A 17590-nucleotide genomic window follows, 5' to 3' on the forward strand; every position below is an offset into this window, starting at 1 on the left:
TGGTATGTACTTTTACACACATTATAAATAGAAGGAGAGACCTATCATTGTGATTAGGTCTTCTATTTTACCCAATTATTCAACATGGTATCAAAACATGATTCTGAGACCTAAACCCTAATTGTCGCAGCCACCATCAAAACCAAAGCCTAAAACCCTAAATCCACTGCATGTCTACCATCGTAGAAGAATTTCCAGCAACACTATAGCCCTCAAAAACAGCAAGCAGCTGCCGGATGCCAGAGCAGTCACTGGAAAATTCCTGGGCAAAACTGCCAGTTCAGGATCACAAAATCCACTATAGATTTTGCAAAAACAAGACCATAGTCACCCAAACACTACCAATCTGCCCTCCATAATGAAATCCCATATCTAGACACTCCCCCACGGGCCCTAACCAGCCAGTCGAAGGCTGCCAGGGCCAACCCCATGCACAGGTGCGTTGAAAGCCAATTTCAGGCAAGTTTCTGGATTGAATTCTTCCAGCAGTGCTCGAATGCCTCTATAAACATATTTTTGAAGTTTTTCGTGGTGTTTTTTGTCCAAAGATTTCACCTTTTTTAGTTGCTCATGTATGACATCTGAGGAATGATTATTTGATGCTTCTCGAAGCTGTTTGTCAATGTTCATTGAGTTTATTGGGCCTGAAACAGTGGTATTGCTGTGTTTTTTATTCATACCTTTTTTGTGGGCTTTTTGTTTATGTCAATTGTCGAAGGTTGTGTATGTTGGGGTTGAGTTGTTGAATTTGAAAAACATGTTGTCCACCATGTATTTTTTATCAGCTGCTATATCGAGGTTGTATGTGTTGGGATCAAATTCACAAATCTGAAAAGTGTCTTCCCCTCGCCAGTTACTTGTTTGAGTGAACAACGTGCTATAGCTGTCTCAGAGGAGCTTCAAGGTTCCTACAATATTAGGCATCCACAACTAGCATCTCATCACGATGCATTTTTGCTCAGAAAAGTAACCATATCATCTATATGTCATCCAGTATCTCTCCCACTAGTCCCTGGTTTATCAACTCTGCTGCTACTGACCATATGCAACTGTCACCAACTTCTTTTCTGTTCTTTAGTTTTATACAAAACTACCTCACGTTACCCTTGCTGATGGGTCCACTATTGCTGCTAAGGGAATAGGAACTCTAAATCAAACTCACTCCATCTCTCTTTCTCCTATTCTTTACATTCCTAAATCCCCTTTAATCACATGTCTGTTAGTAAAATTATAGTGTCACTAAATTGCTATGTAACCTTCTTTCCTAATTCTGTTGTTATTTAGGATCTGAAGACAAGGAATACGATTGGCACAGTACTTTGAGTCGCTCTCTTCTCCTATAACCTCTAGTGCCACTGCCACACTACATCAAAGTCATTGTCGCCTTGGTCATCCATCATTGGACAAGTTAAAAAAAATCTAATTCCTACTTTGAGTTCTGTGTCTAACCTTGACTCTCTAGTCTTGTCAATTAGGAAAGCATCATCATGTTCTCTTTATCTCCTGAGTCAAAAAGAGCTATTAGCCCTTATATGTTAGTCCATTCCAATGTTTGGGGTCCTAGACGTGTCATGTCCACGTTAGGGTTTTAATACTTTGTTATATTTTTCGATGATTAATCCAGAATGGCTTGGTTGTATTTAATGAAAGATAACTATGAGTTGTTTAATATATTTTCTGCCTTCTGTTCTCAAATAAGGACTCATTTTGATATACTAGTATGAATACTTCAAAGAGATAATGCCACGGAGTACTTCAGTATTCAATTTACTACCTATAAGACTAACTATGGCATGATCCATCAATCATCTTATGCCCACACTCCACAACAAAATGGAGTTGTGGAGTGGAAAAACAGATATATTCTTTAAGTCACTCAAACCTTATTGTATTAAATGAATGTCCTGAAAATTTTTTGGAGTGATCATGTGCACATTGCTTGCTCTCTCATCAATAATATGCGATCTTCTGTCCTTGGTATTAAAAACCCATATTCAATTATCTTCCCTAAGGCTCCTTTGTTCTCCTTCCTCCTAGTATATTTGGTCGCGTGCCCTTCATTCATCAATTAAATCCAGGAAGCGATAAATTGGATCCTCGTGCTATCCAATGTTTTTTTTTTGGGTTATTCCTATACTCAAAAAGGATATCAATCTTATAGCCCCTTTACACTGATTCTTTGTCTCTACTAATGTCACCTTTTTTTAGTCTACACCGTACTATTCTGATTCCTTGGGTTTTGTGGACTTTGATGAGTCCCTTCTTCTTCCTAGCCTTCTCGATTCTAATTTATTTCCTTCGTCCAGTCTTCCTACATCTTCATCTAGCTTGAGACCTCATGGCTTGGATCGTACCAATCTTCAAGTGTACACATGACAACTCCAGGGAGGAGAGCCTCCTCCAACTTCTACTTCTACACCTCGAGTTCCCTCGTCAGATGATCCTCTTCCCCAAGTGGTTGATCCTCTTATGAATTCTTGTTACCTACGTACTACTGTTTTGTTAGTATCCTGTCTTTTATTGCTCTTCTAAAGTCCATTTTTAAAGCCTTATCCCATTTTGAATGAAGGAATGCAATGATAGAAGAGATGCATTCTCTACAGGATAATGATACTTTGGAATTGGTACGTCTTCCTCTTAATAAGTTTGTAGTTAGTTGTCGTTGGGTGTACATTATTAAAGTTAATCTAGATGGTTTCATGGTTAGATTGAAGGTCCACCTTGTTACTAAGGGATATACTCAGGTGTATAGCTTGGATTATTCAAACACATTCGGCCTTGTCACCAAACTCGCCTTAATACATTTGTTCATCTCCTTAGCCACCACTTATCACTAACCTCTGGACCAGTTAGACGTGAATAATGCTTTCTTACATGGTAATCTTCAAGAGGAGATCTATACGGAGCAACTGCCTGGGTTTGATGCTCAGGGGGGAGTCAGGCTTAGTGTAGCTCAAGAAGTCACAAAATGGTTTAATCAATCTCCCAAGGCATTGTTTGGTCGCTCCAATGTTGTAGTACTTGAGTTTGACCTTCAATGTTGTGCAGTAGATCATTTTGTATTTTATCATCATACAACATTCGGAAGGATTTTGCTTATCGTGTATGTGGATAATATTGTGATTACTCGTGATGATGATCAAGGTATCCAGAGCCTAAAACATTTCCGAGAGACTAAGTTTTAGACAAAGGATTTGGGACTTTTGAAGTATTTCTTGGGCATAGAAGTATCGAGATTGCGTACCGACCCATCTTGTTAGAGGAAGTATGTTCTTGATCTTTTACATGAGACTGGACTTTTGGGATTCAAACCTGTTGATACACCTATGAATCCTAATGGTAAGCTAGTGTCAGATATGGGTGATTTGTTGCCTAACACAAGATGATATCAGGGACTTGTTAGAAAGCTAAACTATCTCCCGACCACATGGTCAAATATATCTTCTGCAACAAGTGTTGTGAATTAGTTTCTTGATTCTCTGAGAACACGTCACTGGGATACAGTAATTCACATCTTGAGATATCTCAAAGGTGCACCTAGAGAGGTCTCCTATATCAAGATCAAACACTCATATTCACGGATATACTGCTGTAGATTGGGTCACGCCACCTTCCGATAGAAGATCCACAACCAAGTATTGTATCTTTGTGGGTGGAAATTTGGTTGCTTGGAGTAAGAAACAAATTGTGGTGGCTAGGTCAAGTGCTTTGTTAAGAGTAATGACTCACACAACATGTGAACTTGTTTGGCTGAATAACAAGTTGGAAGAACTGGGTTCCACATTCTCAGTTTATGGAGCCAATGTGTGATAACCAAGCTGCCATTCATACTGCCTCCAACCCGGTCTTCCATGAGAAAACAAAACACATTGAAGTTGATTGTCACTTTATTAAGGAGAAACTTGTGCAGAAGCTCATTACCACCACTCATGTGATGTCTGATTTGCAGCTTACTGATTTATTTACTAGAGACTTAGGGGGAGCTAGGAGTATATAAGATATATGCTCCAGCTTGAGGAGGAGTGTTGATGGTTATCTTAGTAATTTAGTATTGTTAATGTGTTAGTTTTATTTTAACAAGTGAGAGTTAGTTAGGGTATTATGGTCATTGGCATGAACTTTGACATATATTTTAAATAGAGGGAGAGACCTATCATTGTGATTAGCTATTCTATTTTGCCCAATTATTCAACAGAAACTAAACATGATTCTTCAACAGATGGATATGAAGTGTGCCCACCAAAACACCACCTGTTCTTGAGTTTTATTTCAGATGCTATTCATCCAACAAAACCATTTAAAATTATAAATCTTTTGGATACCAATATGCATTCGTTTCTCCTTCACAGCCCAATGGCATGATTGCAGGATGTAGTTTGACAGTTGTTAAATTGTACTCATTTAACCCAATTGGGGTCCAATTATTTTTTCTAGATAACAATCTTATGCATGTTGAAGAGCTACAATATTATTATTATTATTATTATTATTATTTTTCATTAAAAAATTCATAATGCATTAAAACTAAAAAGACAAAAGTTTTAAATTTCACTGCAGACAATCTAAAAAAATGTGACGCAAATAGAAAATAAATCCAAGAGCCGGAATGGAACCCACCTCTCTCAGAATTTTCTTGTCACCTTTCCCACTTGGTTGATCAAGATCAGCCACATTCCACAAAGGAACATCAAGCAGAATCCTTATAACATCTTCATCCAAGAAAGGAAATCTAGCCTAGCAAGAACAATCAGACAATTAAAATGTGACAAAGGTCAAGTGGTAATATTTGTTTAAGTTGTTAGCAGTACCTCCTTGCCATTATCAGAAATGCACCTATCATCCCTCCCCAGGTTTCTTTTCCAAATTCTCTGCATGTCCAGTTTCATTTCCTCATGCAGCCCAAGCCAACTGAAAATAACATATCAAGTCAACCAAATGAGCAGGCTTTGAAAAACAGAAAACGGAAAACAAACAAAACAACTCCAAAGTTTAACAAAGGAATTGTTAAAAAAAAAGGGTGAATAAATCCAAAATGTAATTCCCAAGGCAGGATAGATTTTGAGATATTTTAGTTCTTTCTACACAGAAAAAGCAGGAAACTCATACAACCATTTTACAGCTTATATCAATTAAGAGCAACCATTCTGCATTTATTCAAAAGAAAAAATAGCATCACATCTCATATTTTTTTGATAATAAAAGAGGTACATTAGATAGAGAAAGAGAAGTTACAGCAAAAGAGGACAAGGAGTCCACCCCATAATAAAATAAAATGAAAAAATAAATAAATAAATAAATAAATAAATAAAATTAACTATTAAACAAGGAACCCCCTCTTCAATCGTTTTCCATCATAATTCACTGAACACTTCAAGTTAGCTAACTCCCTTTGACCCTTTTCAGCTCTCTTTTTACACCCATCCAAATGCAAATCATTTCCCCAGAATCACAAAACCTTAAATCCAATTTATCCATGACATCTTGAACATCTAAATTCTTCCTTGAAATCTCCTCCACTAGTGTTCATAAAATACCGTCCTTGCGCTGCAGCTCATTAACCAAACTGTCACTTTCAAACATAGATACCCCTCCAATCCTTCCAAAGGGGATGGATGTTACACATGATAAATCCCCTAGAACGTCACTGGAATCAGAAACATATCCGTATTGTTCCCTAATTTCATCCAACGGTAAACCCCCACCACAATCAAACTCACTAAGGCCACAGCTTTCATTATCTGATAAATCCCCACATTTTATTACCTCCTTTCCTTTGCTAACCCCATCACAAGAATTGCCCATCTTCTTAGCATTTATGTCTTCCACTCTCCTAAATTCCTCTTTAAAATCTTTGGCACTCCCCCCATCAGAGTGCTTTCACTTTTCTTCAGATAATTTTTTCATTTCCACACCCATCTGCGCAATCTTCTGACAAGTATAAACCTTGGGATGTTAGATCCTTTGGCTTAAGGTCTCAGGCATCTGATATCCTGCCCAAAACACCAACACCTTTGTAAAACTTTGCTGCAGCATCCTCTTGCCCCCTCTGCAAAACCAGAATTTTCAACCACTTCAACACTTTTTGTTAACCATTTCTAAAGTTTCACAAAGAATTCCATGCTTCACTACTAATTTCCGTTCTTTTTTCAAATCGAAATCGAAATTTCTGTCGAAATTTCCGTACTTTTGGAGCTTCGAAATTTGAGTCGAAATCGAAATTTAAGACCTTGCCTTCGCCTTTGTTACCTTCCAATACCATCTAACTCCACAATCTGGAGCATGAAGGACCATCTGCATCTATATCTCCAAAATTCTTTCAAAACTCCTTCGCTAGTTCGTAGAGATCACTCGAGAAGCTTCGCCATCCATGACCCCTTTGCGCCAACAGGAACACAAAAAATCTCTTACCTTTCTAGCTTTCCACCCCAACCCTAACTCCAAAACTTTCCCTCCTTCATCTACCTAATTGACAACCAGTGTTGCGCGATACCCTTATGAATACTCTGAAAAGGGGTTTCCATTCGACTGAAGACCGACAACCCATTAACAAACCATGATGCAGCCTTTGCCAAAAACTTGACCCACTTATTGTGAACAACATTGTTTTCGACCACAATCAAAGATGAGATCCCCTCAACCCTGTCCAAACACAGATCAAAGAATTCTCCTTCGATCTGTGTCATTCTGCTCGACATAGCCAACGATAGGAGGTTCCATGGCACCATACATACGAAAGGGGGAGAGGTTCGATTATGCAAGAGGGAACTAAAGAGAGAGAGAGATGTCAATTAATTCCCCTCTTGCTTCCTCCATGTTTCCTCAAAGCGCTTCTTACTGAAAACCCTATCCAAAATCCCATAACTAAATTGTAGACTTTTCAAAATCAAACATGAGAACTACTCCTTTCCTTGTCCTTGTCCTTGTCCTACCATCCTCTACAACATCATTAGCAATAAAGGCTGCATCTAGAATATACCTACCTCCAACAAACCATGCTTGGGATGGAGAGAGAGTAGTATCCAACACAACACACAATCTTCTAGGTAATTCATTGTCAGCCTATAATCTCTCACGTGCAACAAGTTCAGAAAACTTATCATATTACTACATAGTTAATAAACTACAGCAGATAATGAATGCCAGCAGCAGCTCCCGTTTAACTGTCTCATGATTTTTCTAACGGCTCCATTTTTTATAGACATGGTGTCAAATGCCCAAGTTTTCCAGTCCAAATATTTAGACTAAATGTTTAAAGAATACTCTGAGCTATAAATGAGGAAAGAAGCTTATGTCCTCATCGGGATGTATGGACATTCAAAATTTTGTTTTCTGGGAATTTAATGAGTAAACCAACGCTCAAAAATTTCCATTCCTTTGATGTGAAAATCCTCAACCCTAGCTAGAGTTTATGAAGCCATGTTCCTTCTAATAAATCTTTAAATTTTAATTTATTTTATGCAACAATTTGAACAATAATGAGTTAAGAGAGTAGGAAAACCACATAAAAATTACAGGCTATCAAGAGTTTCATGCTGAAAATGAAAACAGTAAAGTTTGTTTAGAATACGGACATGCCATCAATCTCATTTTCCCTTCCTCATAATAATACAAATCGAAAAATATAAACCAGAAGATTATTCATGAGCACTTTCAAAATAAACAGAAAAACACAAGTTATCACAAAAAAATCATTATTTACTTCAGTGAAAAAAAAAAACCCCACCTTCCTAGTCTATATTTCGTCTTATGCCTCCCATAACCAGCACATTGCTCATCAGCACCAGAACCAACTAAAAGGATCCTAGCCTCAGACCTGTACTTCACACACTGATGAACTTTATAGTCATTACTAATTCCTTCAGCCACCCAACCATCACCACCTGCCGCCAACCATAATGCTATCCCAATATTAATGTCCTGAAACATAACAACTTTTTTCAAATTAAAATAAATATCACATCTACTCTAATAGAACTTAAAAGGAAAGATATAGTCCAATAAAAAAAAAATGTTATACTAGATATATTGAACTCCTGATCAATTTGCATCTCACAGACAATTTAAATAAAAAATTTACCATTAAAGGAAGTTAAACTTAATTTTAATGGAAACAACAGCATTTTAAATGTGTACATACCATGATGCCGAAATCTCTATATTTAAAAATTTACCAAAAACAAAATAAGATTAATTAAAAACTTTAGTGCTTCTGTCATTTCCAATTATACATGACAACACCGACAAATAATTAGCTATGCCATCAACAATATAAAACTAGGTACCATGTAGGTCTTTGCTGGAGTTATAAGAGACATGACATGCTTTGTTTCTGTGGTCAGCTCCAACAAATCAGCATCAATTTCCACAAGTTTCCACCTACACTATCAATGCCATTTTCAATTGAACATTAGGAATATCATAAATTCAAGCATTTCAAAAACAGAAGCAAAAATGAAGAACCATGACATGATTAATGTAGAAGTAATATTCTCACAGCATAACATAGTTTAGGGGCCTGTAACCTCATGGCCAAATTAGATTAACACCATGCCAAGAACAATTAGTAAATTACAATGATGCAGCATGCAAGCAAAAGCTAATATACTTTTCTACTTCTTATAGCATTTTTATTTTTTTATTTAGCATATTTTATTGGGATCATATCTTTAAGATTCTAGGAAATTTTACAAGAATTGAATATTCTAGTTTATTTAAGTTAATTAAATTAGTTTTCTTAGTTCCCAAGCATTCTAACCCTTTAGAAAAGGCCGCCTATGCACCAGTTTTATTCAAAGTTGAATCACAATTATTTGGTGATGGACATTGGCATTGTATCAACCAGGCATCAGGGCACGCTCTGATCCAACATGGTTGTCAATGTCATTGCCAAGGTTCATGATTTTAGCTCAAATTGACATTATCTACAAGCTTCAACTCAAACTTGTAGGATTGGTCATTTCAACTTAAGTCTCCTTGCATTGCCACCAATTGCTGCTCCCCTACTGCACCACCACCATTGTCGGCGTCGCTCTACTTCCTCCAATCATTCTCTAGCTATAACTGCAGGATTCTTTTTTAAAACTTTGCTACCATGAGTAGCAAAAGCAGGAGCATAAAAAAGTCTTGCTCCAAATCTCTTCCCTCAATTGAGCCAACCCACATCAGACCTGATCAGAATTTGAGACTTGATTCTCAGACTAGTCAAAGCCAACATCAAAACCAAAACCAATTCCTGACAGAAACCACCATTGCTGCCTCTTCCCAACGTTAGTGTACAGCCAACAAATTTCATGTCCAAAAATTTAGATACAATTTGATTTATTGAATACTTCAAATAAAATGGCTAAAATCTGTGGTTTTACACACCGGCAGCAATACTAAACCTTTGATCCAATCTCCAAAGCATATGCAATCCAAGGGCTGAGGAAGCTTAATATTTGAATTTGTCATGGAATTCCAATACTAAGATTCTAAAGGCAATGATCCTGCTTCGAGGGTTGGAAGCTTGTTTTTCAAAACTTGGTTGTCATTCTTCTTTTGATTTTGTGTATCAAAAGAACCAATTTAAAACCAAGCCTCCCTTCGTTGATGGCGATAAAAAGTAACTTAGAAGTTGGATGCTTGTATGAGCTTCATTAATCAGCCTTAAATAAGTATTTTGGGCTTTGTGTGGAGATCAAAATCACTAATTTGGATGCTTGGATGGGCTTCAATAATGGGCCTTTACCAAGTATATCAGGCTTGGTTAATTCATTTGAAGCTAACACATTCTTCAATCTACTTTTCTTGAGTTTAGCTTATGGGAACAAGCATGCCCTACCTATGTCATTTTCAGATGTTGTGACACGAGACGGCCTCCTGAAGTCCACATTTCTTTTGCCGACATGATGATACGTGGATGACCTCCCGATGTCCACATTGGTTCATAATTGTTTGTAGATTTTGAATGGATTATTTGAAGACTTGTTTTGAAGACTTTTCAGTGTGAGAAGGACCCGAGTAGAGATGTCGAAGCAAGTCCGAGTTCAAAACCCATGTGGGCCCCACACGAATCAGGTCTCCCTTTGACTTTTGTTTATATTTAATGTGTAATCTTACAAGACAACTTGCTTGCTTGCTTGCATGTGCATGTCTTGGTAAGTTGTGTGTGTTGTAAGTTGTGTTAATATTTATTATGTCTAGAAAGTTAGAGCATTTATTTTGTTAGTAACTTTTAAGAGTAATTAATGCGTCTAGTAAGTTGGTGTCTTTATAATTTGTGTCTCCCATGCTTGTGTGGGAATTGTTAGTTGTTTAATGTCTTTGTCCCCTTATGCTAGCTAAGCTTATTAATGCTTTGTCCCCCCATGTTAGCTATATATATACCCCTTCATTGTAAGAACTAAGTAGAGAGAAAAGTATTGATATTGAAAGGGAATTCCTTTGTTGAAGCTTGTTAAGCTTTTGTCCAATCCTTGTGATTGTATAGTGAGAGGCTACGTCGTTATCCTCGGAGTTCAGGTGGTGAGAGACCACTATTCTATCCAGTGACTCCATCCCTATCCCACCTTCACGACTTCCCTCCATCACCCACACAGCCATCACCAAGTTACACCCCAAGGCCACCAATCCATCATTTCATTTGCTGCATACATATCCATATTTCAAAGTGTGCACGAATAACTTCAAACAAGTTCTAACTATCCTCCAACGCATCCACATGGCCGCACCAAAATACCCCCCACACGGCCACTTTTGCTCCATTACATTGCTGCATTCGTCTCGGTGTTTCAAAGCTTATTACAAGGAATTTTCTGGCGTAATCTAAGACTAGTGTTGAACAACGTTATGTCATCCAAACAATTCTCTTGGTAACTTCAGTACTTGTGTTTGAATCCTTGCTATATATTTTAAACCCTTGCTTATATTGAGGCCTTTGCTTGAAAACCTTAAATTCCATACTTGAACACCACGTTTGAATCCATTGACTTCAATATTGATACTTGCTAGTTTAAAATCAATTGTGGGAATATTGCTTGCTAACAATAGAACTCAAATTCTTGAAATTTTGAATAACAACTTTGATGCATTCCTCTGTGAAAGAACTCTTGGGACTTATTTCAGAACAGCATCATACACCCTTTCAAAATCCCAAAACATGTGAAATGTCCTCTGATTTATTGTGTTTATGTTTGGATAATTAAATTCTTCATTTAAAGTGTATTGAGTGTATGTGCTTGTGAGGGTTGAACAATAGGACTAGGCCACCCTTTCCCGTCCTACATCATTAGCCCACTACGAACTAAATTATTTGGATTCTTCCAAATTAGGCCTAAATTTAATTAAGCTACCATTAGTTTGCCCAAATATTAATTAAATTAAGTTTTTAATATTGGACTTGGCTTCATTTAATTGGTGCAGACCATTGTGCCAACTGGGTTTCATCTTCATTTCACTTGAATTTTGAAATTATGTCCCCACTTGAAGATGCAACTTGTAAACATACCTTGCTCTATACCAAGGGCTTCATTAACCTTCCCCCCCAACCCAAGACACAGTGAGCCGTTAGAATGATTCCATGTTGGGAATTGCTTTTTAATGGTGAGTCTAAGGATCAAATTTTCAATTACACAGGCAAAGAAGCAATCAAGTGGCAATCTTGATAGTAACCCCGACCCCAAGTTTTCCTTATAATTATATGATCCTTATGGCCCTTGCTTGCAAGGGTTAATTTATTTTCCATCCATATCTTCCTTATCATGTGAGAAATAGAGAAACCAAAGGGTAGGTGTGTGACAGTACTGTGCATCTTTCTTCTCACTCACTTTACTCTTAATAATCAATATTTGTTTAAATGCACAGCTTGAGACACATCCATGACCTAGCATGCAGACCAATACAAAAATAGGTATGTAAAGGTCATTGTTACTTCCGTCATCTCATGCCACAAATCACCCACACACATTTACACCATGCTTCTCCATGAAGTTAACCTTACATACCTTCACTGATCACTTACCACGACGACATATTATTACTGTATGCAATCATCCAATCTCCTCTGAACTAATGTATTGTAAATTCCTTTGTGCCTTAGTTTCTACATACATACATACATATATGTACGCATGCACACATGTATATATGTACATACAAAGACTAAAATTTCAATTTTGACAAAAAAAATTTTTAAAAATCAGAAACTTATAATAAGTTATGAAAATTACGAATGAAACTTTGGGAAATATAAAAGTAGATGATAATGAATAATTTAGAAACAACAAAAAGCCCGAAAATTTTTTAGATGACAAAATGTTCATTTATGCAAGAAAAGAAAAAAAAAATTAAAGGAAAAAGAGGACAAGCCATCCTCCTTAACAGAAAAAACAAAAGAGTAAGAAACAGAGTAATTAAATCAATGCTGCCTTCCAATCCCTTTGGATATTGACAGTGAAATACCCTTAAAAACCCAAAAATGCAGCCAAATAAGAAGCCTTCTCCCAAATCAAATTCATTGGAGTCAGTCTTCTGATCTCTGAATATCCTGGAGTTCCTTTCAAGCTAAAGAGTCCACAATATAGCAAAAGCAACACAAAACCAAAATCTTTTCAATTTTAAAAAGGCAGACATCAACAGATCTCTGGAAAAAAAAGGAGGGCTCTTCCTTTTCTAAGATGGGCCATTCTAATGACCAGGCCCATATTTTGAGTGATATTTCTAATCCCAGGAGCGTGATCAGCATTGTAATGAAAGGTCAAGGGGTTAAGTTTAGGGGCAATTTAACTAGTAGGGGAACCCAAGAAGATTCAAGGGATAAATGAGAGGAAAGTGGGATGGTTGGTTTGAGAAGGGAGAATTTTGCTGAAGATTCTAACGGGGCAATCTCTCAAGATGAAGCAGGAAATTCAAACAGCTGGAGAACAGATTGAGAACATTCTTATTAATGGTTCATGTCAAGAGGTAAGTACTAAATTTACAGAACGGAAATGAATGTAATTCGACTGTGGTTTAGAAGAATTGCAAGCATCAATCAGCAAGGAAAGAGGGGAAAGATAAGAAAAATCTGTTTGTAAAAAAATTTATGAATTCAGACTTGCAGGGCAGCAAATTTTTTTAAAAAAAGATGATGGAAATTTTTATGTTGAGGAATCTCAAAATTGCACTATGATTGATGTGGAGAAAAGTGAGAATAAAATTCAGAGGGGAAAAAAATTGAAGGATGCCTCAGATAAGGATAGTGATTTTGAAAGTGATTTTGCTTGTGATAATGGTTTATTGTTGGATGAGATGTGCGTAAATCTAGTTTATGAGTCCAAATCATCAGATGTGTTGGGGAATATTTCTTATGTGCCCCCTTCTCGGCTTGAAGGCTTAGAGGATTTTTCAATCTTTGAGGAGAGGGAGATGGGTGAGAATTTGGTTGAGTAATCAGTGTAGGAATGGGGTACTGCCTATTCCTGTGGACAAGATTAGCGAGCAGAATGCTGCTGTGAGTAATCAGTGTACGGATGGGATGCTACCTACTCCTAAGGAGAAGATTAGTGAACAAGATGTTGCACAAAATCTTTTGGATAGAATGGGATTGTGGATGACTGATCATGGAGGGATTGAAGTTCGTTTGGATGGGGCGAAAAGTAAATCTAATAAAGTTCAGCGGGAATTAGCAAGACTTCAAAACTCTGTTAATTATGAAGGGAAGGGTTTTAAGAGGGGCTTGCTTTATTAGGATTTTTTTGGTTTTTATTTGTTTTTATTTTATGTTTCTAGTGTTTTTTGCTTCTTTTTCTTTGTTCTCTATTATTAGGCTTTTGAGGATCTATTGTAACCCTAGGAGCTTCATCCTTAGGGTTCGAAATGAGAGGAGTTCAAATGAGGGAGTGTGGCTTTAGGGGAAAGGCTCACAAGTCAACAGAGATGACCTTATTGTGAGTTAACAGCAGAAGGATCGAAGGCCAGGCAATAAAGTCTCAACCTCGTTTCACATTGACAGCAGGAGGTTCGAAACACAGTGACGAACGCACAGGGGGGGATAGATACAGGTGCTCGAAGTCTGTCGCAGGAGAAGAGGGGCGATTGCTGGAGGAGGTCGATGAGAGTGATGCCGTGCAGGGCCCAAAGCTTCGGAGAGGAAGGAAATGATGTTTCAGCTTTATCACCAAAAATTTACGAACAGATCTAGAATTGGAACTTGTTGTGTTGGATGGATGTGTCACCGAAATTAATTCGGTTCCATTTTCGGTTATCCTAAGAAAATTTTGGTTCTAACCAAAAACCAACATATTCCCTATCCCATTCCCAACCTAGCCCAACCCCCTGCCCCTCAATCCCAATACAGCAATCCCTGGCTAGCCCCAGCCTTTAGTCTAAGCCCTTGAGAATTAAAAGTTAGGTTTAGTCCTCACTTCAGTCTTCTTCCTCAACAGCTCCTCCACCTGTGCCTCCAGTCCATCCAGCCTCCACCGTCTCTGTCCAATGAATGAAGAGTTTTGACAAACTCATGAAACTCGACGAGTGACGAAGACTTTGATGGATTGTCATCTACCTCTGCGTGGCTGCACCTCCGTCCCAATTTTGCACAGATCCAACTCTATCTCCCAACTCCTTAGGGCTTAGACTTTTATTTCATTGGTTCACTGCATTTCTCAGAAATGATTTGTCACACAATTGGCTAAAATTATTTCATCTTCCAATAACAGCCTGATTGCAGCTCATCTTCTTTATTGATTCATTTTAGATTTTCTATACAAACTGAAAATAAACAAAAAAGAAAACAAAATTTGGGAAAAATTTCAGTAGATTATGTCGGTTTGGTGGCTTGTAAGCAGCAATTTAGTTTGGTGGCTTGCATATGTAGGAATTCAAAGGAGATTCGGTTCAGATTGATTTAATTCTCTTCTCAAGAAATTTCGGCTAGGTTCGGTTTGTCCTCCCCCAAAACAGAAAAATTTTGAGTTCTTAATTTTTACTCCTGAACCAACCAAACGAGTGGTTGCACAACCCTACTTTGATGTGCTTCTGCGGGTTGTTTTAAAGGGTGAGGTTTTGGCATCCCAAAGGATTGGTTGGCATTGTTAGTCTGATTGCTTGAGTTTTATTTTATTTTTTTTATATTATTTTTTATTTTTATCTTTCTTTCTTCTGTTGTGGAGGATTTTTTGCTCTCCTTGTACATTCTTCTTTTTCTAATAAATTCATCTTCTTTTGCCATTAAAAAAAAATCAGAATCAAATTTTACGCACACCTTCAAGGGACCTAGAGAGCAACAATGTCACCAGAACAAGAATTTACCGGCATACCTTCTCAATGGTGCAATTCTTCTAAGTTCATTTATGCCTGCCTTGGCAGAGATTCTATCAGGAGCAGACTGACCATCAAAACTCACATTAAGTAGATCAATAGCACCTACCAACAGAAGTGTGGTTAGGCTACAAGTTTGCTGAAATTTTCGTAGAAGAAATCTGTAACAAAATATTTAAATAGTTGTATTCAACCAGGCAAAAAGAAATCCTTCAATTCTATTTTCACAGTTCACCATTAAATAAGAGTACAAGAGCATATATGGACATGACCACTTATAATATCCGTAGTGTTTTTGACAGGAAAGTCGAGAACAAAATGATGTATGAAGCATGATGCGCTATACTCTATTAAAAGCATGATGCACAAAATGCAATCATGAAAAACACAAGCAGAAACATCAGCAAAACTCTAGTGCAAGAGCCGTGAGGATGCATGGTAGTGTGTGAAAAAGGTTAACTGATGCACTTATTTCACAAGAGCTCTTATTTTGCAATTAGAATGAGAATTTTAGGGGGAAAAGTTGGTGGAAATATTTAAATTTCATGACACATCTGTGTCAACAAGATTACATTGAATATCCTTCCTAGAGGTGAAAGAAAATTACCAAAAACCAAACCGAAACTGAACAGTTTTGCATCTCAGTTTGGTTTTCGGTTATGGGGTTTTGGTTTTGATCTTTCCATATATTACAAGTTGGTTTTCAATTTCAGTTTTGGTTTGAAAGGAGAAGCAAATCAAGAAACCAAATTAAAATTTTTTAATTCAATATACTCTTTAAATATTCTGAACGGAACATTTTATTTCATAATTTTTTTTCTTTCATTGTTCTCAAATAACATAACCTTATTCCAATAATTTTGTTATCGATATAAGCAATGTCTTGGGAGGACCACAAACTCTAATACATGAATGCAGAAAGGAGGAATTGAGTATATGATGGACAAGGGGACCCCCCTTTCACCCATAAACATTGTGGAACAATGACAGCATTTTCACCAGAAGATAGAAGTGCTCGCTGTGGTTCAGGTGTAGGGGCCCCAGTGCTTCAGGCTTACTTTTGCACAGATCTCAAATCCCACACTCGTTGTGGGTGGAGGGGGGCTGCCCTGCCATCTATAAATTCAATTAAATACCCCATCCTTCAACAGTTTTGGGCCTACTGTGGACTTTCATTACTGTACAATGTTGGACCCGTTTAATTTATGGCCGTCATAATGGCCCATTTGTCTTTTGGTTGGGAGTCGGGACTGTGTAAGTTCAACCAAAGACCCGCCAAAAGTTAATGCAAACCAGCTGAGAGTCAGTTTTCTAAACAGTTCACCCATCATTCATCCGAGACCAGTTCTAAGTTTTTAAAACCAATTAATTCCATTTTAATTTTTTGGTTTTAGCCAAAACCGAATTGAAGACACCCCTAAGCCTACTAGAAGGTCAAGCAAATCCAACCAAATCATGTCCATGATGATTGAACAATGGCAATGACAGCGAATGACAACACGTTACACGTTCCTATAGTAAAAACATATAAATATGGGACCCCTAAAGTCAAGTTCTAAAGTGGCCAGTACCTTTAAAAGGTAAGGGGAAAACATTCAAAGGCCAGCAACATCACATGCTGCAGAAACATGTATTTCGCACAAAATAAGCTGCATCAAGGAAGGTTGAAAGTCCAAAAAGTGTATGCTAAAAACAAAGTAAAAAACCCAAGGTTTTTTGGAACACTTACAGCTAGATTCAAGGCACTCATCCAATAACGCAGCAATTATCATTGAATCCAATCCACCAGAAAAAAGGACCGCCACTGGAACATGTTCCTCCCGTCTAATATTACATGCAGCTGCCTGTGCACCCAAATTCAATGAATATTAACACAAACAACAGAACATTACGAACAAGAGAAAATAAGAATTCCATGCATCAAATTGTGCTGATCAAAATTAAATAAGTGACTCAAAGAAGCATTTTCTATGGGGTTTCAAAACCACCAGCTGCTGCAATCCAATTCATGATTACTCCATTTCCCCAGAAAAATGGATGCGGCTGAAAACCACTGACATTTCTACCTATTACATGAAAGCTCCATATTCACAAAAGCCTCTAAAACCTGTTTCTTTTGTTAAAGCTTCATATACATTGTTGGCCCACAATTTAATAACTTAAGCTTTTAGATAAACTGGTAATCAAACTTGGTACCAGAGCTAGTTACCAAGAGGTCCTGGGTTCTAGTCTTGTTGCTCGTGTTTATTGTGTGGTGTTTAAAAAATTATTGTATTTCCCATCATGAGTTTTATTTATCGTGTGTTTACCTCTC

The 17590-nt window shown here is 37.4% G+C and overlaps 1 protein-coding gene across 4 annotated transcripts in view; it reads right to left on the reverse strand.

The window, feature by feature from the left end:
- LOC131154429 (uncharacterized) overlaps positions 1–17590 on the reverse strand; it is a 59508-nt gene that overhangs the window by 19774 nt on the left and 22144 nt on the right. For 3 of the 4 annotated variants that reach the window (XR_009136434.1, XM_058107197.1, XM_058107196.1), the window contains exons 7-12: positions 17006–17120; positions 15276–15381; positions 8283–8376; positions 7724–7917; positions 4809–4908; positions 4618–4734 (exon numbers count right to left, since the gene is read on the reverse strand). Coding sequence is in view for 2 of the 4 variants with exons in the window: in XM_058107197.1 (XP_057963180.1) it covers positions 4618–4734; positions 4809–4908; positions 7724–7917; positions 8283–8376; positions 15276–15381; positions 17006–17120 (726 nt within the window). In the remaining 2 variants the exon portion in view is untranslated. The remainder of the gene's footprint in view (positions 1–4617; positions 4735–4808; positions 4909–7723; positions 7918–8282; positions 8377–15275; positions 15382–17005; positions 17121–17590) is intronic. The other variant, XR_009136435.1, reaches the window with a different exon arrangement.

Source organism: Malania oleifera, chromosome 4 (assembly GCF_029873635.1).
Source record: "Malania oleifera isolate guangnan ecotype guangnan chromosome 4, ASM2987363v1, whole genome shotgun sequence".
Taxonomy (NCBI): domain Eukaryota; kingdom Viridiplantae; phylum Streptophyta; class Magnoliopsida; order Santalales; family Ximeniaceae; genus Malania; species Malania oleifera.